The sequence below is a fragment of the Camellia sinensis genome, chromosome 5, assembly GCF_055761805.1.
Source record: "Camellia sinensis isolate YWXY chromosome 5, ASM5576180v1, whole genome shotgun sequence".
In the NCBI taxonomy this organism is placed as follows: domain Eukaryota; kingdom Viridiplantae; phylum Streptophyta; class Magnoliopsida; order Ericales; family Theaceae; genus Camellia; species Camellia sinensis.
Window position 1 is genome coordinate 31,383,276 of NC_138965.1, and position 24,419 is coordinate 31,407,694.

The 24,419-nt window shown below is 34.9% G+C and overlaps 1 protein-coding gene across 1 annotated transcript; it reads right to left on the reverse strand.

Moving 5' to 3' along the window:
• Positions 1–544: 544 nt before the first annotated feature.
• Positions 545–9,964, reverse strand: LOC114257650 (patatin-like protein 2). The gene is made up of 6 exons (XM_082868513.1): positions 9,804–9,964; positions 8,056–8,336; positions 7,402–7,660; positions 6,481–6,624; positions 3,055–3,345; positions 545–772 (listed from the first exon to the last, which is right to left on the reverse strand). The coding sequence occupies exons 1-6, from the start codon at positions 9,912–9,914 to the stop codon at positions 560–562; spliced, it is 1,299 nt and encodes a 432-aa protein (XP_082724639.1). The 5' UTR covers positions 9,915–9,964; the 3' UTR covers positions 545–559.
• Positions 9,965–24,419: the final 14,455 nt, after the last annotated feature.

Here is a 24,419-nt window from a genome sequence, read left to right on the forward strand (position 1 = left end):
TCTAGATATATTTAAAAAGTATAAAATTTGTACAAAAAATTCTAAAAAAATCTATTGAATACAACAAAAAATCCATTTAATATTTTAAGCGATTTAAAAAAAAATCATAAAATATTATACTTCTTAAGTATATCTAGATTAGGTATATCTAAAAAATAAAAAAATTGCTTAAAATATTTAAAAAAATTTAGTAAAAATAAAAAAAAACACAATTTTTTTTAAAAAAAATACTCAAATTTTTGTGTGAGTTAAACTAAAGAAGATAATTGTTATTTTCTTTGAAATGATATGAGCAAAATATTTACATTATTTTATTATTTTATATGTATAAAGGTTAAGAGGCAAATATGTGATTTTAATCTGATAAGAGGGTAAGATAATTTTTCAAATGGGAGTATCAGTATAATTTACCCTAGTTTATATATCTATGGTGATCTCATTGGCAAACCAAGGTAATTAATTCAAGATTAACATTATATATTAATTAGAAATATATATTCATGATCATGATCATCATATAATGTTTTGTATAGTAGTAGTTGATGAATGACGATGAGTCTTACCGTTTGAGCTCATCTTGGTTTTTTGGTGGAAGTAAGTTGGGGGAAATTTTCTCTTCAACTTCTTCAAATATTACACTAGGCAAACCAGTTTCCGAGTTAGGGATTGCAACATATCTCGAAATAAGGTCATTGCCAATCTTTTTTAGGTTTTCAAGGTTCTCCTTTTGCGCGTTGTCCATCTCTGCATGCTCTTCCTTCATTTCGTAATCCTGTTAAGTCCATTTATTTCATAGTTAGTATCTATGCATGCATGAATTAATATTATTGATAATCCAACTATATATATAGGTCTTACCATATATTTCATCTTTATAATTATTTCTGTTTTCTAATTCTGTATTCATAGAGTTTTTCTATGGTTTTTTTTAGCAGAAAGGGTTGGCTCACTCACTGAAAAATGCTAGTGATATAAAATTAAAACATAAAACCAATTTTTCGTTGAGTCCATAAAATCCTGTTAAAACATAAAGCCAATGAAAACATAAAATCCTGTTAAGTCTATTTATTTATTGTCTCATTTTAATCTAATTGATTATAATTGTTAACATTTTTTTAATAAAAAATACATATATAAGTGGCATATGTCGTACTTTTAAGAGAAAAAAAACAAACTACTAAACTCAATAAGTTAACCTTAATCAATTTCGTAATTATTTTTCTTAAAAAATCGTAACGTTATCAACTAGATCAAATTGATACAAAATCTAAAATTAAAAATTAAATTTGATCTAATTAAAAGTGTAGGAACTAAAATGATATAAAAAACAAAATGAAAAAAAATTAATGGTGTAATTTGCCATATGCCCTATTTTGTATTGACGAATAATACGGCGATTTGACAATGATCCTACAGTGGTCTGGTGGCGGTCCAACAATGGTTCCGCAGTCGGCTAGCGGCAATGGGGTGAAATTTAAAAAAAAAAAAAATTCCATCAAAATAATAATTTGTTAAATAATTTCACTAAATATGTACTTATCAATAAAAAAAATAATTATTAATATATGCCCATAAGTGTGAACATTTATTTTAGAGTTAATTATCTAAAAGTCCTATTTACAAATATTGTAGTAACTCAGATCTTATTTAAGATTTTTTGAACTAATAAGTCTTATTTAGTAAAATTGAAAATATTGTTAGTTTTTCCCAATTTTAAAAAACTAATAACATTATCAATTTTGCATAGTAATGTTCGAGATAATCGTTTCACTAATTGATAAAAAAAAAAAGAGAGTATGAGATTAAATTTTTTTGCCATTCTACTTATCGGTATGATTCATCTATTCAACAAAGCCGAGAACACTAGTTTTTCCAGTTTTAAAACTGAGAACATTATCATTTTTTTCATTTTTAAAGTTTGTTTTTGTTTTTGTTTTTTCTTTTTCTAGTTTGCACATCAATGTTCTATCATCATCCTTATTTATAGGTACAAAATTTTCAGTTTTGCACAAAAAATAATTCATTTTTTTTCAATTTTTTTTAAAAAATATAGTTTTTTTTTTTTTTTTTTGCACACACACACACACACACATATATATATATATATATATATATATTTAAAGTTTTTGCCAATTTGAAAGTAGATATTTTAAAGTTTTAAAAATTAAAATAAATGTTAAATCATCATGTTCTATTATATATAATCATAAATAATGAACAATCATTATTTGAAAGACAATTCCGACTATTAAAAATTTAATGAGACTTAAAAGATCTAAAATTTTTTAGTTAGAACTTAATGGAATATAAATTCATAAATTAAGACTTGTGTATAAATATCCCTTTATTTTATTTTATTTTATTATGAATTATCCCTATTCAATATTGATGAACTAGGAGGGGTCGATCGCCCCCCTCCTACGATTTCAAAAAGCTTTTACGATAGTAGTTTTAGTTAATAATTATCTCCAAATTGTATGGGCTCACCCCTATGTTTTTGTAAAACTTTTAAGTGGTTATTCCTCTTAGGTTTTGAAAAAATTTAAGTGGCCACTCCACTATATTTATGGAACATGAGTTGGTTTTGAACAATTTAACACACTAAAAAAAGTTTCTCATATTCAGTATCAACTATAAGTGTTAACTTGCAATAAAAGAAGATGGTGGAGAAAGATTCGACAAGTGACTTGATAAAATTTATTGAGAAACACATAATTTGTGTTTTTAATTCAATCCTATCATAGATGTCATAAATAACATGAAAGATCGTTGAGCATACTTTACTTTAATAAATAGATTATTTCACAGTTATTATCTTTTATAACTCAATATGAATACAAGAAAACATAGTTATTTATATATATTTTCATGTTATTTTTCACCTTTTATATAAGTAAAAATTATTATTTTAGTTCATATTAATTAGTATATATGTTCGTTCCGTCTATGTCAAAAGCCCGAGTCCGTCCTATATGTATTATATAGGATGTTGTAATAGTTGCATTCAATATTTATTGGAGAGAGAGAGAGAGAGAGAGAGAGGGGTAGGCGTACCTGGATTCGGAGGTAATTGCGACGGAGATTACGTTCGCCAAGGGTGTGAGAAGTCATGATATCTGCAACATCCTCTGAGACTCTAAAAAAGACATCCACTAACGGCGGCGTTTTGATCTTGAGAGCAACAATGGCTTCTAAACCAATGAGCCAATCAACGATTCCACCAGTTAGAATAGTCCTATCACCCGAAAGCTTTTCCTTTCCAGTTCCAAGTGATAGTATTAGATAATTACTGTAGTCCCCTGCTTCTGGAAACAACTTGCTTGCTTCTCTTATGGCTAACATTGTCTACACCCACCCACATCCACATATAGTGAGCCATTACACCAAAAATTAGATAAAATAATAAAATTAATTACATAAATGGTCTCCAAAGTATACTACAAGACAAAATCATTTTTCTCAACGTATAAAATTGTCACCAAGTTAAAATTTTGTTGTTAAATTTTTTTTTGCAATAATCATAAAAATGTCGCCAAGTTGTGGCCAAAGGGTTGTTTTGCGGAAAAATCATTAGATAGTTCTAGAGTAGGACAAGGTGATATTGTTGTGTCTTAAAGGCATAGTAGGTTGCTATGCCCCTTTTGGGAGTTGATACCGATCGTGGAAGATTTAAATTGTTCATGTTGTCTAATTCATCAAGTAGATTATTCAAAAAAAAAAAAAATCAAATCAATTATATATTTGTAACCATATAATGATATCACATTTGTTTTCAAAAAATAAGAAGTAATAAATTATTTATTTTTAAGGCTATGATCATGTGGTTATGAATGTTTGATTAACTTGATTTTTGCCATGAATGCTCTATTTGATGGATCTTACAATATGAAGGTTCGGATCACTAAAATAGACCCTATACCAACTCCCATAAGGGGGCATAGCTGCCTGTTGTGCTTTTAAGGACAACAATATCTCCATTATCTCTAGATTATCATGTACAATCTACATGATTATTCCTGACCAATGAAAAACTACAACTTACACTAAGTGATATTCTAACTTCCTAACAAAGGTAAGTCATTATGTCCCACCTTTAAGATTTTTTTACTACGTTATTAGTTTGAACCCCCACTTGAACAATGTCACATGATGTGTTTCGGGAGTATCCAATAATTACTCCTCCGAATTATATTTTAGTCTCCAATCATTTAATTGTTCCACTTTTTATTTAACTTCAGTCCATAGCATCAACATTTTTCAAAATCAATAATAGGAAGATGCATATATATGTTATAATTTTTCAGGAAAAAAAATGTAACAAAATTGAAAGATTAGGAAAAAAAATTATAAGAAAATGCATATTTTAGAGATTAAAATGAAACAACATGCATGTTTTAAGAATCACTACAAACTACATACGTATAAACTATGGGGTAAATTACCAATAAGTTTTAATAGTTAGACTTAATTTCTATCAAGTCCTATTGAAAATAAGTTTAACTAAGATCGTCGCTAAAAATAATTTTTTGTAGCTAGTTTTTGCATATGTCGTTAAAAATTGACAATTAGTGACTTTCTTTTGTCACGGTTTATAAATTGTGGCTAAAACTTACAATTAGTGATGTGTTTTTCTATGACAAAATTTTCAAATTGTCACTAAAAGTTGAAAATTAGTTGCTTTTTTTTTTTTGTAATAATTTTTGTAATCTATTGCTAAAACTTATAATTACTAACATTTTTTGTGACAAAATTTTAAAACTATAGTTGAAAATTAACAATTAGTAATATTTTTTAATATTGTTTGATAAAAATGCCATTAATTATTATAGAACCTATTGAATAATAAGTCTACCTATTAGGACTTACACGTAAGTCTCCTAAATTATGTGTGTATTTTGTCAATTTAATTTTGTTTATGCTTCTTATAAAATTTCAAAAACATTACTCCTCTTATTTATTGATTTTAAACGATGTTTATATTAAGAACTAGGGTAAATTACACACCCTCTGAGATTCTGTTTAATACATATCATTCCACCATGTTTGAAAAATTATACTTATCCCCATGTCAAACTAAAATGACATATTTGTCCCTTACTATTTATACATATAAAATAATAAAATAATGTTGATATTTTGTTCATGTCATTTCAAGAAAAATAATAATCATCTTATTTGGTTTAACTCACATACAAAATTGAATTTTTTAAAAATATTTTTATGGCTTTTTATTTTTTTATTTTTGCAGAATTTTTTTTATATTTTAAGCAGTTTTTTAAATTTTTTAGATACACCTAATCTAGATATACTTAAAAAGTATAATATTTTGTGTTTTTTTTTTTGTGTGTGTGTGTGTGTTTTTTTTTTCTTTTAAATTCACCAAATACAAGAAAACTATAAATATATAAAATTATATAATACTATAATAAATGTGAATGGCAATGTTTGGTAATACTGTAATAAATGTGGGTGGATAGATGAGAAAGAAAAATGATGGTGGAAATAAAAATAAAAAATTCTATTCATGTATAAAAATTTATATAAAAATATCATAAAAATGTTGTGATAGTGATATCGTAAATATAAATTATGTTTATGTGTGTTTTGTTTTAAAGTAAAAAGTTCATCATTAAACTATATCATTATGTTTTATATAAAATTTATATTTGTATATCATTACACAATAATAATATGTTTAGGTAGAATTTAATGATGAAAATTTGTAGAACGTAGTCATGATGATAGGAAGAAGAAATGGTAGGAAAAAGAGCAAAATAATTATTTAGAAAATTTTAAGGTATGACATCAGCAATTTAGAAAACAATTTATAATGAGATTACAAACTTCAGGGAGGGGAATGTAATTTTTCAAACATGAAAGGAGAATCTGTATTAAACAAAAATCTCAGGGGGTGTCAGTGTAATTACCCTAAGAACTAAAGTGTAGCATATTGTAAATTTTAGAGATGAAAATGGAATAATTTTAGAGTTTTGGGAGTAATGTGTAATAAAACCTATACTTTGTCGACCATTAATGAAATTAACCACATAAAAAAAATAGGGTATATTGCTCTTTGCCGCCTTTTTGTTTTGGAAATTTTTTCATTAATTGACCCTTAAAATTTAGTTTTTTAAAGTTATTCCAAAAGTTAACTTATATCCAAAATTAGACAAAAAATACCATATTGATAGTCATGTAACATAAAAATATTTTATTATATATAACTCACATTTGACACAAACCGAAATCCTAATTTAAAGTAATATATTTTTATATTATGTGATAGTTAACATTTTATATATAATTTTGAACATAATTTAGTTTTTAAAGTAAATTAGAAAAAACTTTAATATGAAGGGTTAAAGTGAAAAAAAGAAAAAAAACTATAAAGGGCAAAGTAAAAAAATTACAAAACATAAAAGGGCACACTATAATTAACCAAAAGGAAAAAAGAAGAAGAGAGAGAGTGAGGGATGTTACAGGATTGTTAGCGAAGAGGCCACCATCAACGAGATTGTACTGTTCTCCATCGGCTTCAAATTTTTTGGGAGGGAAAAAATATGGAGCAGAAGCTGAGCTCACAACTATATCCCTCAATGTTATCTTTGAATTTTGTTCCTTAGCCTGTATTTTTTAAATATATAATTAGTCAATTTCCCATAACTAAACACAGTTGCATTGTTAATGAATGGTGAATAAAATGTCAAAATAATAAAATCACAATTAGGAGGCTCGACTTCAATTTTGCTGAGAGTAGCTCCGATCCACCTAGATATGGCCTCCAACCCAAATTGCCATAATAAATTAAACTCGAGCTAGGTTCAATTACCAAAAAAATTGAGTTTTTTTTTTTCTTCTTCAACTAGGCTAATTAATTTGTTAAAATTAAAATTTTTATTTTGGTAAAATCATTAATAAATCAAAATAAATACTTTATAGAGAGTTTAGATTTGAGAAACTGATAGTGATATTTGTCATTTCTAGTAAGAAACGAAAATAGCCGTTTTTGTGTTGTATTATTATTATTATTATTATATATTGTAATATGTATAGTAAATATCATCCAAAGGTCCATATTATAATTTGTCATTAAACTCAATTAAAAAAATATATTTTTTGGATATTTTTTGGTATAGCTAAATTGAATATAATGGCTAAAATGTCATGTTTTTGTTAGTTTTACTTAACAAAAATATGTAAATGATTTAACTTAAAAAAGAAATCAAAAGATTAAGCTTAAAACTATCAAAATTAAAAATTTACAAAATCTTTTATTAAAAGACTCAAACTTTGAGAATTTTTTTTTTAAAATTTTATCAACAATTATATGTTGGTAAATAAGTAGAGAGAGCGGAACTTGATTGACTGTTGTGCTTTACGTAGAGAGATAGAGAGACATACTAGTCGGGTAGTGAAGACAACTGGACGAAGTTTATTGACGTCATAAGTTGGGATGACAATATTGGTTGATAGGTCCTTTAACAGAGTATCTTTTCCCAACAGTTCCCCAGCAACCTCATTAAGATGTTCCCCAGTGTAAACTGTGTCAACCGCTGCCTTTATTGCAGCTTCTACTTTCTTCTCGGCACTTTGCAAGATGTCGTAGCACTTTTTTTTAAATCGGTCGACGAAATCCAGAGCCGCCTTGTTGGTTTGATTACTTAAAAAAAAAAACACACAAATTTTTTAGAATAGATTGTCTCCGGTCCATTCTTGTGGATTGGATAAAGTAATTTAAGTTCTTGGATGAATTGGTTTGTTCCTTTTATAGGTCTTGGCGTGTGGATCAGTTATATATATATAAAAATTAAATAAAAAAAAAATTATATTTTGTCTCTAAAGTAATGGACGAATTTTTTTAAAGAAAAATATGATGAAATTAAGTGGTTGAAATTATAAGATCAATATGATTTTTTTAATAAATGATTTAGACTCAAAAATTTAACTTGAATTGTAGAAGTGAAATATGTGATGAACCCACGAACCAAAACTACGCAATTCCATCCACAAAAAATGTGGACTAGAAACTATCCCTCCCAACACTTTGATTTTTACCTGGTTGTTGTGCCGTCGACTGGTTTGGAAGTTTCCTTTTCGAAGATTATAGGGCCTTTGTCACAGAGCAATTCAGTAATTTCTTCTGCAGTGCGAGGTCGTGGTAATTGGCCAACAATTTGTTTTGAGGCATCAATTTCAATTGATTCAGGTAAAGCAAGCAAAGATGTGATAAGTGCCCCTGCACTTGTTCCTGCGATTACATCAAAGTAGTCTGCAAGCCTCACCTTCTTGCTACTTGCCTCCCCCTCTTGTTTTTGTTTATTGCCATTTTCCAGGATCTATGCATGGTTCACATCACAGACATTAGGATTAGCATTTTGAGTTACATGTTCAATTTGGTCTTCAAAATTTACACAAAATAAGGTAGACTAGCTTCTGTGCTTCCTATCATTTAAAACTATTAACTTTATTGATATGATTTAATTATATATTTTTAAGAAGGGAATAACTTCATGCCAATAAAGTGGGGGAATTTTTAACACGATTCAAATCATATACGAAATTAGTGGGTTATGGTTTATCATTTCTTGACACAAACACGTATATGACATGATCTCTTTTGTTTTTTTGTTTTTTATTCGACATATATGACATGATTTAATAATATAAATATTAAATAAGTCGGGTTGATGTTGAATCTGCATAACACAAAGTTAATACGGATAAATCGTATAATGAATAATAATTAGTTATATATTTTGATATTATTTTCACTCAAGGTGCCATGACATTTCTAATTTTTTCTTTTTATTTTAATGTAATTCCATCTAACGTATTAAAAAAAAAATATGTAAAAGAATTTTAAGGCAAATATAAGGTTTGTTTTTGCTTTTAATTGAAGATAATGCATTTTTTCCCCTACTATTTGAGTTAATCTAGTAAGAAAATATTATAACATGATATAGTTTTTGTAAATTAAGAAAATAAAATTGAGTTGAAATCAAATATTTTTTATAAATAATTTATTCAATAGTGATTAGTTGAATTAAATTAGGTTGTAAAGATTGATATTTTTAGCTAATTGTGAAATTTTTTGATATGCCATGTTCACACACACAAATTAGATATAGATCGAAAATGATATGACACGATAATACAAAATAATAAATAGGCTCAAAATGATACAACATGAATATTACCCAATATGACCCTACAACCAACCCTATTGCCAGTGCTGGAATGGACTGGAAAGAAAAGTTTGGCCTCTAGATTTTGCCACATCGGCACCTTTTGTAAATAAACGGACAAAATCTAAACTATAAATATAAAAAAAATTAGTGTCAATAAGGCAAAGATCAAGACGCCCAGTTCAGAGTTCAATCCTTTTGAGAAAGTTAGTATTACATCATTTTCATGTAAAATTATGTATAAATTTTCTATTTATGAATTGTTTTTCTTAAATTATGCATTCAACGTACTTGCATGTTGAAATTACACACATAATACTATATTGGATTGGGCTTCTCGAGTAATTGAACTATCCAATCTGGAAAAAAATCAAATTCTAATAGTATAATACTATACATAATTTCATTTCTTACTTCTCTTTTCACTTTAGATACAAAGCAATGTGACTCACGTCCATAAATATATGTGACTTATTTACTTATGTTTTGGAGTGAGAAAATGAGGTATTATATGTAAATATTTTTCATAAAACAATATATTAGGTGAATTGGATCTAAATGACAAAACGAAATTATAAGCAAGAAAATAAATTTAAGAATATAATTAGCTAACCATACCTCAAGTTCATCTTCGAGGAATTGGAGGACTTTTAGAGGGATGACACCCCTAATACCACCTCCATCAATGCTTAGTATGGTGACTTGTCTCTTGCTAAATAGGTTACCCATTATTTAACTGTTATTGATAAATACTATGCAGTGCAAATAATTGGGGGATGGGCACTTTGTGTTTTGATCGGAGGAACACACCGTACATGGATTATTTATACTGTCGGATTTGCATCAAGTACAACTCAAGCAACGAATTTGGGCTTTTTTCCCAAAAAAGGAAAGCATATAGTTGCAATAACTTTACTTAATAATACTGTTTATTCCAATTCTAGTCTTCCTCATCACATTTACACTATGCTTGGATTATGAGAAAAGAAATGAAATGATTAGAATTTCTCACGTGTGTGAGAAAAGAAAAATATAATTGTGATTTCTCACATTCTTATTTGGATGGACAATGATTAAAAAATGGGCAAGACTTCTCCCCAGTCCAAATCAGACTGAAGGATGTTATTGGGCCTCCGTGGACCCTCCACAGAGTCCGCATCGATAATTTAAACCATTTAATGCAGAGGGCTCATCAAGTACTTCATCCTTGAAAAAATATCACATTAATTAAATATCGATAGCTACTTGATCCAATCACATTTTTTTCAACGGTAAATATGATTTTTAAAATAAATTATTTTTACAATTGCAATATGCTCAAGTGACTATCAATATCCGATCAACGCAATTTTTTACAGAGACGAGGTACTCAACGAGCTCTATATATTGAACGGTTTGGATCATCAATGTGGATGTTGTGATGGGTCCACGGAGGCCCAACTCCAATTGGGATACCTAACTGGAGAGAAGCCGCTCCCTTAAAAAATATTACATCTGTTTTTTTATTTTTTATTTTTTTATTTGCTGTGTAATTAAAGAGGTAACTTAGGTATTATAAATTTTTTGTAAAGAGTAATTTTGGTTTCTTATCAAACTTATCACTTTTGGTGAGAAACAAAACTTGAGATTGAAGTGATTTCTCTTTTACACCATTACTCACCTCATTAATTATCCAAACAAATGATGAAAAACCTCTTTCTCTTCATTTCTTTACTTTTCCTATCAAACCCCTCCATCCAATCATAGTGTTAAGAAAGGCACCTAACATGATATACACACAAAATAGTACTAAATTATGAATTGGGCCTCCCTAGAAAACACAAATAACCTCATGGGTTCATCAGGTAGTACAGATTAGAGGACAAGATTCAATATTTCAAGTTCGGGTCTTTTAAGGGACTATTAGAGATATTTTAAACTTCTAATTTCAGAGCCTCCAAAAAATAGTTGCTGTCCAGAGACATGGTAACTCTCAGGCCCAATTGGGCTGAATTGGACACAAGGTACCTTGGATTATCCAAAAGAAAAGAGAGAACATAAATTAAACATAAATTGGGACACAACCCATGCATTGTAAGAGTCGTTATTATTTGTTTGGGTAAAAGTCATAAATATTTGTAGTGTGTTATGTCATTTTATGGTAACAGTTAGGATTTGGGGTGCCTGCTGTGCCTCTGATAGCCTCTGATTTGGAATGAGTTATATATAACTTAGTGATATTATGCTGAAATATGGCTGATGAAATGTTGAAATATGGCCTGCTGTGCATGGGTGCACAGCAGGCACCCCGAATCCTAAAAAGTTATCAATGGAAAATCTATCATATGTACCCATAAAGCGAAACTTATCAATTATTATAATTATGTTATGAATCTTGTCTCTTAAGAATTAGTTTGATAAAAAATAATGGCTTTATTTGATTTCATTTTTAGAAATTGTTTTCTAATTTTAAAAAAATAGAAAACAGTTCAACAAAAACAAATATTTAAAAGATATTTTTGAATTTAAAAATTATTTCTATCCTCCAAAAAGATAAAAACTATATGAAATGATGAATGTTTTTTAATTTTAATTTTTTCACTAAATTAGCTTTTAGTTTTTTAGGGAAAAAAAAAAAATTAAAAAACAAATTCTAACAACCAAACCAAATAAAGTGATTATAATTTGTTGGGGTGTTTGTCGTAAAATATTATGATTATGTTGCATATGTTGTGGTAGGGTGTATAATGTATGCCCTTTTTAATAGTACACACGGTAACAATTCTCCAAATTTTATGATTTATTTATGTGTTTCTTAGTAACTTTGAAAACATTAATCTCACAAGAAAAAGAAATTTCTCTATGCTTGCAATTATCCAGAAAAGATGGCCAAGACAACTGGTGCTTTAATTTCAGAAGATCCCTTTATGCTTGGGAAGAAGAAGATGTGGCAAGGCTCCAAAGCATGTTGGGTGCAGGGCCAAGCTTAATCATGGATTCTATGGATTCTTTTAGATGGATAGCAGATCCATCAGGGGTATTTAAGGTCAGTAATGCTTACAACTGGTGTGAACTTGTCAATGGCCCTGCCTTGTGCACTCCTGGCTTGATTTGGATCACCTCCTCTCCTCCTAAGGCTAAATTCATCACTTAGCTTGGAAAGGTAGGCTAAAAACAACTGATTTTTTTTTTTTTTTTTTTTTTTTTGTGTGTGCGCGCGCGCGCGCACACACATAGAATTGGAGTTCTGAGGGATTTTGGCATTGTTTGGTGAAATTGTGGAAAAGTGATTATAGATTATGACTTAATAAATTATAGATTATAATTTTAAATATAAGTTGTTAACATGTTTGATGCAGTTGTGGGATTATTGATTTAATCAACAGAATAGTGTTTGGTTGAATAAGCTGTAAAATAACTTTTTGCTGTGTAATGTCTTTTTTGCCCTTATAAGATATGAAAATTATTATTTTTTCATTTTCTTCAGTTTTAATTTAAAAAAAAAAAATTGTTTCATTAATGAAAGTTAATATAATTAGTATCAATTAATATAAAAATTGATACATTTCATTACAATAATTGTTATTTCATTTTTTTTTTAAATTTCATTTAATAAAAGTTATTTCATTTTTTTTCATTAATCTCAATTAGAAAAAAATTGTTATTTATTTTTTTATTACAATACCAAAGAGTTTTATATCAATTCATAATTCTTTTAATAGAAGTTATTTAATTGAAATAAATTTATATCAATATTAATTGAAATAAATTGTGCAATTTATTTCTTTATTTAAATTGTGCAATTGTGCAATTTATATCAATATTAATTGTGAAATAAATTGTGCAATTTATTTAATGGACATAAATTGCAAAACCGTAGCCACCGCCGGTGTTCTGCAAGATCGTCACACTGTCGATCGTCACGCCGTCGATTGTCATCATCATCACCATTTTAGATCGTGACGTGGTTTCAAATCATGAGAGAGAGAGAGAGAGAGACAAGCTTAGCGATGGCGACAAAGCAACAATGGGTTACTACGACGCGGCGGGCGATGGTTTGCAATAGTGGGGTGGTCTCTTGAGACGCAACCGGAAACAACAGTCGGTGAGAGCAACGGGAAGGGGAGATCTAGGTCTGTGTTGCATTCTCGCCTGGTGGAGAATGTGGGAAAGAGGCGACAGAGGTGTGGTGGTGACAGAGGCGACAATCGCAGTGCAGGCGAGGTAGAGGAATGGGTTGCGGTTCAAATTGTGAACAGAGAGAGAGAGAGAGAGAGAGAGTGAGAGAGAGGGTTAGGGTTTGGTTCTAGAATGAGGCATATATATATATATATATATATATATATTCGACGGGCAGTTTGAGAGAGAGAGAGATAGAGAGATCCTGATGTGGTCTCATGCCACCAGAAATCGCCTCTCACTCTATCTTTCCCTGAGGAAGTGAACAGTGTATGGTTGTGGATTTATATATTAGTTTTTTGGTAATATTTGAAGTATATAAGGGGCATTTAAGTCATTATGCCCCTCAAAACTTAGCTGTCCGCTTAAGCTGTTTCTGTAAGCACCTCTTAGCCAGCCTAGAGATTTAAGTTGAAAATCACTTAAAATAAGCTATAATCCATCTCTTAAAAGTTATATCAAACACCCCAAAATCACTTATTTTAAGCTATAAGTGGATTTAAGATGAAAATAAGCTCTACTAAACAGGCAATATATGGGCTTATCTTGTGTGCTTTGCAAATTTGTGGAGGAAACTCCAAATCATGTCCTATTTGTTTGCTCTTTCGTGTGGAAAGTTTGATCCATGATAATTATACGAGCACGAAATAATTGTTCTCGTATAATCCTATTGATCAAGTTTGCACTCCCCCAAACATCATCGTTTTATCACATGAAAACACAAATGTGAGCTAGCCGGCGGGTGTGTGTCGGAAACTTCTCCGATGCCTAAGTCAGCAAATAGACTAAAGAGGAAAAAGCTTTGTGAATTCAGCAAATAGACTAAAGTTAGCTCGACCTTTTTCATACGACCATCTTCTATCAGCTAGTCCTAAACTCACTGACCAGCCTATCATCTAATCTACCCAGGACCGAGCTACCTGAGCTCTTTTCTCAACCCACTATGCGGCCTAACTTCTACAAGCACTGCTACCTAGTTCAGCCCAATTTCTTAACAGACATTACCCTCGCAATTGCTCTTTAATTCCATCTGTAGAGCATGATTGTGATTATATTCCTCCAACTGAGCTAGAAATACTTAAGTCAACGGAACCAATAACGTTGCTCGGTCCCTTCGATTTGCTTGGTGCCCAGGAGTCTTCTTAGTTGCCCAGCACATTCGCTTGTCACTTTGGCACCATTTCAATCATGGGATATGTGGCATGACTCTAGTGGCCCCGTACCTCTGTTAAAGTCGTCATACACCATCAAAAATTTGAAAAGACCGCACCCTTTCACTTTTCATACACACACACACATATATATATATATATATATATATTCATATACTTGCCGATACATATTCACTGTTCATCTTCTTCCATTGCAAGCCTTAGCTCTAGAACCCCCAAACTTTTCAACTCGTTTATTGCTGCCTTATATCAAAGAAAATCTTCGGTCTAGTGTGCTCGCAATCACGCTAAGAGGCATTTCCTCCATCTAAAAATCGATTCAAGCTAAAAATTGATTCAAGCTTCAAATCTGGAAGTTCTTCAATTTAGTTTATTGGGCTTTGCATGCTCTGCGAGTTAGCCAACTCGATCCTTGTCAATCTTGCCAACCTTCTTCCGCTGAGATAACCATCTTGGTCGAAGAACTTCAAAAATTTGGTGGTCGAACTTAACAACCTTCTTTGGCCGAGATGACCATTCAGCCAAAAACTTTAAAATTTGTTGGTCAAACTTGTCAATCTTCTTTGGCCGAGATAACCATCTCGGTCAAAGAGTCTTAAAAACCTGTTAGTCGAACCTGCCAATCCACTTTAGCAGAGATAACTATCCGGCCAAAGACTTCCAAAATGTGTTGGTCAAACTTGCCAACCTACTTTGGCCGATATAACTGTCCGGCCAAAGACTTCCAAAATGTTGGCCAAATCTACCAACTTACTTTGGTCGAGATAACCATCCCGATCAAAGGAATAAAAAAAGTTAGTTAAACCTCTAACCTACTTTGGCTGAGATAATTATCTCGATCAAGGATTTAAGGAAAGAGTTCGTCAAACCTGCTAACCTACTTTGGCCGAGATAACCATCTCGGTCAAAGGAATCAAAAAAGTTGGTCAAACTTGCCAACCCACTTTGCCCCAAATTGTGTAAAGATTTTTTTACATACAGATCGAAATAAATACAAGTATTGAAAACTTTTCAGCAAAAAATTGTCTATTTGTTTATTAAATACCAAACAAAAAGATAGGAATATTATAATTACTAAAAATAAAATATCTTAAGATTGGCAATATTCCATGGCCTTGGGATAGCTCGGCCGTATACATTTTCTAAGTGGTAAGCTCCTTTTCCTACTAATCCTACCACTTTGTATGGCCCCTCCCAGTTGGGTCCTAATTTGCCATCACCAGGCACCAAAGTATTTCCTATCACTTTGCGCAGTACCCAATTTCCAATCTTGTATGGCCCCTTCTAGTTCATCTGCCTTGCTATTTTCCTCTCGGCCGATTTGTTCTATCCTCACGACTTTGAATTTCATGATCTCATTTTTGACCAGCTCCTGATACTTGGCCATTCTATCATCCTTTGCTTCATAGTCACCAGATATTTGGTTGACCACCAATTGGGAGTTGCTGTACACCATTAGCTCAATGGCCTTTATCCGGTAGGCTGACTTCGAACTAGCTAATTGTGCTTCGTCCTCTGCTTCATTATTGGATGCTGAAAATCCAAGTGTGATTGCTTGTTCAACGGTCAATCCATCTGGAGAGATGAGGACTATCCCAAATCCAGCGCCATGTCTGTTGGATGCGCCATCTACAAAGAGCTTCCACATCTCTCCCACAAACAACTTCCAGTATGTGAAAGGATCTGAAGATGTTTTAGGGTCTAGGGCCTCAGTGATTTCTTCGAAGTTTTTGTTCGCTGTTTGGATGTTAACCTCATTGCTCCATCGCCTTACCATTTCCCTTTCAGGCATGTCCTCGCAAATTGTGCTTGTAGTTGCGCGGCTTGCACTTTTTCCCTTTGGCAACACGTTGCTGGCCTCAGTGGACGGTGCAGCCACTATTAGGCTTAATGGCATATTATGCAGTTGATCAGCTCGCTCTGAGGGATGAGTTTTTCCCGCGGCACTCTCCTTCCTTTGTTCGGTTTCCTCTGTCAAGTCAACCGGACAAATAGAGTGACTTCTTGGTGCAAACTCTGCCATAAAGTTTGCCAAAGCTTAGGCCTTTATTGCCGTTCTAGGTTGGAATTTGATGTCGAACTGTCCTAATACGACTACCCACTTTAGTATTCTTCGAGAGAAGTCTACCATTTCAAACAAGGCTTTTAGAGGAAATATCGTTAATATGACGACAACATGTGCATGGAAATAGTGTGGCAGCTTTCTTGAAGCCATCATTAAAGCTAAAGCAAGCTTCTCTAACGGCAGGTACTATGCGTACCAACACCTCGCTAACTGCATGCTGAGAAATTGCCAAGTATAAGTAAAGTTCCTATCCAGGCACTGGGGTTGTTAACAGTGGTAGAGAGGTCAAATATTCCTTCAAGCTCTCCAAACCTCAGTCACATTCTTCATCCCAGTCAAATTTTTCTCTAAGCGCCCGGAAGAATGGTCGATATCTGTTAGACGATCGACTGATAAATCAGTTTAATGCGGCAGCTAGGCCTGTCAAGTGTTGCAATTCCGTGACCGTGTTAGGTCTTTTGAGCTCTTGAATGGCCTGTAGTTGGGAGGGATCTGCTTTTATACAGCTGTTGGTTATTAGAAAGCCGAGAAACTTGCCGGATCCCACGTCGAATGCATACTTGCAGGCGTTTAGTCACAGTTTGTGGGTCTTGAAGATTTGAAACATCTCAGCTTGGTCGTTGAGATGGTCTGCTTCATTCTTACTTTTGACCACCATGTCGTTAATGTAAGCCTCCATAGATTTGCCTAATAATGGTTTGAACATTTCAATGGCCATTCGCTGAAACGTTGCCCCTGCATTTTTTAGGCCAAAGGGCATGGCATGGCCTTATAGCAATACAACCCACTAGGAGTTATGAAAGATGTGACATCTTGGTCCGGTTCATACAGAACAATCTGATGGTATTCATGATACGCATCAAGAAAGCTAAGTCAGTTATGGCCTGCATTTAGGTCCACCAGTTGGTCTATCCTTGGTAGAGGAAAACTATCTTTTAGGCACACTTTGTTAACCGTTTTATAGTCCACATAAACACACGATTTCATGTTCTTTTTGGGCACCATCATGGTGTTGGAGATCCACTTGGGATAGTGAAAACTATTTGATTGCTCCTGCTTCTAGTAGGTTCCCACTTCTTCAGCCACTATTTCAGAGTGGTGTAATGCTGATCTGCGAGCCCGCTGTATAATTGGTCTAGTGATAGGGTTAATGTTAAGTTGATGGCAGATGAAGTTTAGGTCAATTCCAGGCATATGGTACGGTGTCCAGGCAAACAGTTCGATATTGGAGATCGAAAATTCCATGATCTCTTTTCTCTTAGTGCTAAATAAAGATAAGCCGAGCAAAAAGAACTTCTCTGGATTGTTCTCATCGATTCTTACTTCGCTAGGGAATCACATCACTCGATGGTAAATCGAAGCTACAGCTCGCATGGTGTGTAACCATGCTCTTCCCAAAATGATGTTGTAAGTAGAGGGAACTTTCAACACCCAAAACTCCACTTATTTTTTCATCGATCCAGCTTTGACCAGTAAAATTATCTTGCCAACCGGCCATTCTGGCATTGAGTTAAAGCCAACCAATGGGGAAGTCACTGGTGCCAAGTCTTTGTCCTACAATTTCAATTGTTTGAAGGTCTCATAGTACATTATCTTGCACGAGCTTTCATGGTCTATCAAGAACTGCTTGATATCAAAGTTTTTGACATGCAAAGTAACAACTAGCACATCATTGTGAGGGTTCTGCAACCTTGCTAAGTCCCTATCAGAGAAAGTGATAACGTTCTTTGCTTCTGTCTTCCCTTTCTTTATGGTCAGTTGAACACTCAGCACCTTCCACAGGTGTTTCACTTTTTTGATCATCCCTCTGAGCTTGCAAACTCACTCTGGTTCTATGATCCCATGAATCACATTCATCACACCTTGAGGTGGACCGTCTATCGACATCCCGTCTACCATATTACGATCTTGAGGGGCAGGCCGATCTCCCTCTTCAATGTATCAATCTAAGTGGCCTATTTCCACCAATTCTTCCAGATGTTTCCTGAAGGGCATACAATCTTTAGTTTGGTGCCCTACTTCATTATGGAAGGTGCACCTATACCTCTCGTTGTAGCCCCTCTATGCTTTTCCTAACTTGGCAGGTCGCTAAACAAAGGGTTCATCGCGTATTTCACTAAGAATTCAGTAGATGGGTTTCTTGAAAACCGTTGTAATGAAGGTATGGACCCTCAACCTCCTTTCCTTGTTGTCTTCATCATTGGGCGGTGCACTGTGATTGTTGTTGTTAGGTTGACCCTTTTTTCCAACCGTATTAACCCTCGCCGAAGGTTTTTTATCTGTAATCGTTATTGTGCCAGGCTTTGCTTTGGTGCGAGCGCCATCCTCCTCTACCCTGATGTGCTAGTGCACTCTCTCAATTAGGGCTTCCATGGTTAGGGGCGGTGTCATTGTCATGGAGTCTCTAAGTCTGTGCCCAACCGGTAAGCCACGCATGTATTGCGCGATAGCAAGGTTGGTGGGACATTCTCCAATCTGGTTAAAAGTCTCCCAATATCTATTATTGTAGGACTTCAATGTTTCTTTCTCGCCCATATCTATGGCGAGTTACTGATCTATCTTAATTGGCATTTTGGTGTTTGTCTTGAACTTGGTAACAAACGCCTCAGCCAGTTGCACCTAGGAGGCAATGCTACATTCTGGAAACTTTTCAAACCAAGTTAAGCCCAAATCTCCAAGGCTAGATGGGAACATGATGCACATTAGAGCCTCATTCCGCCAGTGTATGGCCATAACTTGGCAAAAGTGGCTTAAATGCATGTAAGCATTTGACTTCCCATCGTAGATCGTGAACTTCGGTTGGTTAAAGCCTAAGGGCAGTGGTGCATTCTCTATCGCTGAAACGAATGGCGAGCTCTGCAACCTTGCTAATGCCTTATCGGCTAGTTCGTAGGCAAGACACAGTACTGGTATTCCAACCTGCCAGTCGCTGTAGAGCTGAGATCTTTTAAGGGTCATGGGCTTGGGCATCTTCTCTCCTTTGTGCTCATTCCTTCAAAATTGGTCATAAATCCACCTACCTGGGCAGCTCGGTGTGCCGAGAGGTGGTTTGGTGAGTATGTAAGGGTCGATATCGGCTTCCCTCTGTGTAAGATTTTTTAGTCCTCATTCTCTCAGACCTGGAGTAACGAGTCCTAGAGGTCCTTGAATGTGTATCGCCTGCCTAGAGGCTCCTACTCTCAGAATGCGTAGGCGTGGCTTACATATCCCGACCTCCTAAGTAGCGAGATCGTATTCTGCCTTCGCAGATTTCCACCCCTACCACGCTTTTTCCCTTAATCTGGCATTTCATGGCTTCTATGTCAGCCGCCATTCTCTTAATTAATTCGTCTTGCTTCCTTACATGATCCTCCAGAACCTAGGCATCCATCATCCTCCTTTGTCCATCTGGGCTTTGAGAGAGACGATGATGCAAGCCTCGCTTTTCTTGCACTTCTTGATGAGGGTTTCGTTGCTGAGGGTCTGAGTCTGTTATAGGCAGAACAAAAAGGCAAATCCTCGCACCTCTTGTTCCCTTCTAGAGTTTGTCCATTGATGGCAGACTGAGGCAAGTCTTTGTTGTGCGTCATTAAAACTAGTTGAAGAAAAACTTAATTAAAAGGTAAGTTCTCTGTATCTTTCCCACAGACGGTACCAATTGTATGAGCATGAAATAATTCTTCTCATATAATCCTATTGATCAAGTTTGCACTCCCCCAAACGTCGTCTTCTTATCACCTGAAAACACAAATATGAGCTAGCCGGCGAGTGTGTGTGTAGACGTCCCCGAACGCCCCGGGAGGATGAGTCCCGTTCTGTTCATATTGGGCTCACTACAGTTCGGACTCTCGAATTGTCACGGTTCTTAATCTGAACCAAAGAGTCCAAATCCGGCAAATCGTTTTGAGAAAATAGATTTTTGAAAGAAGTGGCAAACATGGACTGCTTTGCCAGATACAGAGTCGCCACCTAAATATTTTATTTTGGGAAATTTAGGAAACCCTGACTCGTTGCCTAAGGCCACGTGTCCGTCATTACCAAAGTTGCCTCGCTCGAGAACTTGGGTACGATTGGGGAAGGTCACATCGTGAGCACCCCCGCTCGCCCGATCAAAGATCGGCCTCTACTAATCATGATATCTAGTTTTGAAAACTTTATGCATTCTTATTCCGGTTATTAGCCTAGATTTACTATGTGATGCGCACAGCATACAAGTATAGACTGGATCGTCTGAATTGGAACAAAACATTTCATGTTTATTTTTGAAAGTGGTTTGATGGTGCTACCCGCAAGTAGGCTAAGACGTGGATTTGCCACCCTCGGGTGGGCTTAGAAAAACATGATTTTGCCACTATCTAGTGGGCTTAAAACTCACAGTCAATGCTTTTATTCCAATTCAAATAATCCAACCTTCACTCACAGGCATTCAGGCAGTTATATCACATAAGCACATAGCCTCATGGTAAGCATGCTATCATGGCAGTCACTCACACGCATGCAAGGATGCTAAAGCATAAAACTTACCGAGTACTCCAAGCCAAAACAGAAGCTAATTAGAAATCCATGCATGATCCTAACTATACAGAAATGCCTAATGCAACACATGCAAAAATACAACTATAGAAGGCTCGGCTATTCTAAAGATGGCGTGCGAAATGCTACAACTAACATGTATTCAACTTGGAATTGAGATAAAAATGCAGTTAGTATGATGCGCCGAGCCCGGTGCATGCAAGACAGATGAATGAATGCAAACATGTTATCATACTGTATGCTAATTGAAACATGCCATAATCTAACCATCATAAGCTGATAAATAAAAAGGAGAAAGACGTGGGGTTGGAAGACATACATCACACACACGCACACTTATTACAACATTGCCCTCACGCAGAGGGTCCGAATAGATAATACAGTCCCAAATGAATAAATAATACAGTCCCGAATAAATACAGAATCCTAATTAATTAACAAATTAATCTAGGAAAGCAGTAAATTGGCAAGCAAATCCATGGACCGCCTCAGCTCTGTTCCAAATGATGAATGATGCATGCTCGGGTTGCCTTGTGCGGAGAATCCCTTGCGATGCCCCAGTTTGCCTCTGTTTGCAATTATTCTTGGGATGCGTGCCAGGCTCCGGAAGGTTGTTGATTTTTGATTTGCTGCAACAGAGAGCAACAAAGGGGCATGGCAAAGTATTTTCACATATGTATGCATGACTACTCTTCAGAGAGTGTAGTCCTCGATCCTCGTGCCACTAATCACGCATCTCAATGCATGATGGCCGAGAAGTCAAATTGCATGACTCAATATGAAATGAATGTACATATGGACACAACAAGGCCTAGACTCCATCATGGATAATCCGGAGTGTCGGCGACCGGGAATTGAGACACGTTCCGTCACTCAGTGTACGAAACGTCCCTCGTTTCCCGTGCTTGGGCTAACTCCTATCCCAAGCACAATGCAATATGCATGACATGCATGAATGCAATCCTAACATGCGACCTAGCATACACAATGCTATGAAGTGGCATACACAATGCATGATGTAACGAGGCATACACGATGCTCTAATATACAACCTTGCATACGCAATGCTATGAAATGAAATGACATACACAATGCATAATGGACTTACACTAACATGAGTGGACCTCAGTCACACTCACATCAGTAGCCATTAGGTGAAAATGAGACTCTTGAAATGCGTGCACGCATACACGCAAACCGAGGACCGATCCTAGGCATAACATGCAACTCTAACAAGGCATGGCAAGGGATGCAAGATGGCATACAAACTCACAAATTCCAGCACTGAAATATGATGCTAAACAGCCCCGAAACATGGAAAAATGGCACCCGATGCATGAGATGAAACCCGAAACTCGAAACTAGGCACATGGAATGACTTATAGCTATACAAAGCATGCATTATTTGATCATGAAGCATGAAGACAGAGCCAAGGCAGTCCCAAAACATGAATATTTCCAGTTCAAAGCATGGCCAAAAGATGCTAGCATGGTGGACAAAATAGCATGCAATCTTGACTAGCAATCATGGTTTACATGGCAAGTATATGAAGCAAATGTAATCTCACCAAACCAGAAAAAATCAGTGGATAAATCATGTGAAAATAGGCCCAAATAACCACTGATATGCAACCATGGTATGCAAAAATAATGGGTTACTTTGGAGGGCCATGCAAGGAGTTATTAAGCACATGCAAGGTAGACATTTAGCATGGCATAAACAACTATGAAAATCAAATATGCTAGTCCTAAAACTCACCAAATTGACCCTGGAAAGTGACTTCGAAGCATGCAAGATAGGGTTTCTTTGGAAGGCCAAAATGACCACCAAACAAGTCAAGGAGAGAGGGGGTCACCCCCCTCTGATTTGGAGGCTCAAAACAGTGTGCTAGCAACTGAAAATCCACCGGATTTCAGTGGCTAGAAGGCCAAACCAAGCATGCAACAAGAGCTTAGGTGTAAGGCTCAAAACAAGGGACAATCAAGCATACAAGGAAGCATGAGACCTCAAATAAGAAAATTCCCTTTATAAAACATGAAGATGATGTCAAAACAAGCCTTTTTCTAGTTTATAACAAATCTCAAAAATGAACACAAATAGGGCTAATCTATCATGCAAAAATGGCCCTAAAAGAGAGAATAGAGACAAGGGACAGCATCTGGCCCCAAACAGTGAAGAGCCCTTCAACAAATTTGAAGAGGGGCTCAAAATGAAGCACTTTATAGTTTACATCAAGGCTCGAAAATGAACAAAAGTGAGGCTAAATCAGCATGCAAGAAAAAGGCCTAAAAGAGGGATAAAGAGGCAAGTGGTAGCAGCTGACCTCAAATAGAGGAGATCCCTTCAACAAAGTTGAAGAGGGGCTCAAAAAAATATATTTCACAGTTTATGACCAAGTCCAAAACAGCTCACAAATAATCCTAAAATATCATGCGAAAATATGCCTAAAAGAGAGTTTAAACACAAAGGGGGAGAAGAAGACCTCAAACAGAGAAAGACCCTTGATCAAACATGGAGAAGAGCTCGAAATATGACTATTTCCAGTTTGGGTCGAAGCCCAAAAATGCAAGCAACAAAGGCTAACCAATCATGCAAAATAAGGCAAGAAAAGGGAAAATAGGGACTCACCCTTGAAGAGAAGCTTTCCAGCAGCTTTTGGTCCAAATTTCTGAGCTTTTAACCTTTGCAAATGGCCTCCAAGGTGCTGGAATGAGTAGTGGAGGTGTTGTGCTATGGGTTGTAGTGCAAATATGCAAGAAATATGGACTTTTAGCACCAAAAGAGAGAGATATATGGAGATGTATGTATAATTCTAGCCCAAAAGCTTCTAACCCTTAACAATGGAGGTGGAGTGTGTGTTATATAGAGGGAGAGAGGCTAAGCTTATTTTGAAATCAAAAAGGGGGGAAAAAACCAATTTGAATGGACCAAAACAAGAGGCAAAATCTCGGACAGTGGATCCAGTGGAAAATAGCTGGCACAGCTGGAATACACTCACAGGGGCAAGAATGGCCGGCCAGCTCAAAAGGGCCAAAGTGGTCAACCGACCAGGCAAGTGGTAGGCCGACCAGTATAAGTGGCCGGCCGACCAGCGGTCAAAAGGGTCAAGCCCTAAAACTGGTCAGCCATGTAGCCCTTGAAGTTAGCTTTCCAATGCCGCAAACTTTGCATCAAAATTCCTCATGTGGAAAAAGTTATGCCAGTTTCCGTGAAGCCGCGCAGATTCGGTCCAACCAGATTGATCCCCTACTTCAACCAACCATATCTCCCCCGTCCGGACTTGGCTCTAGGAGATTCTTGAGTGAAAAATGAAGCCCGGAAGTAAG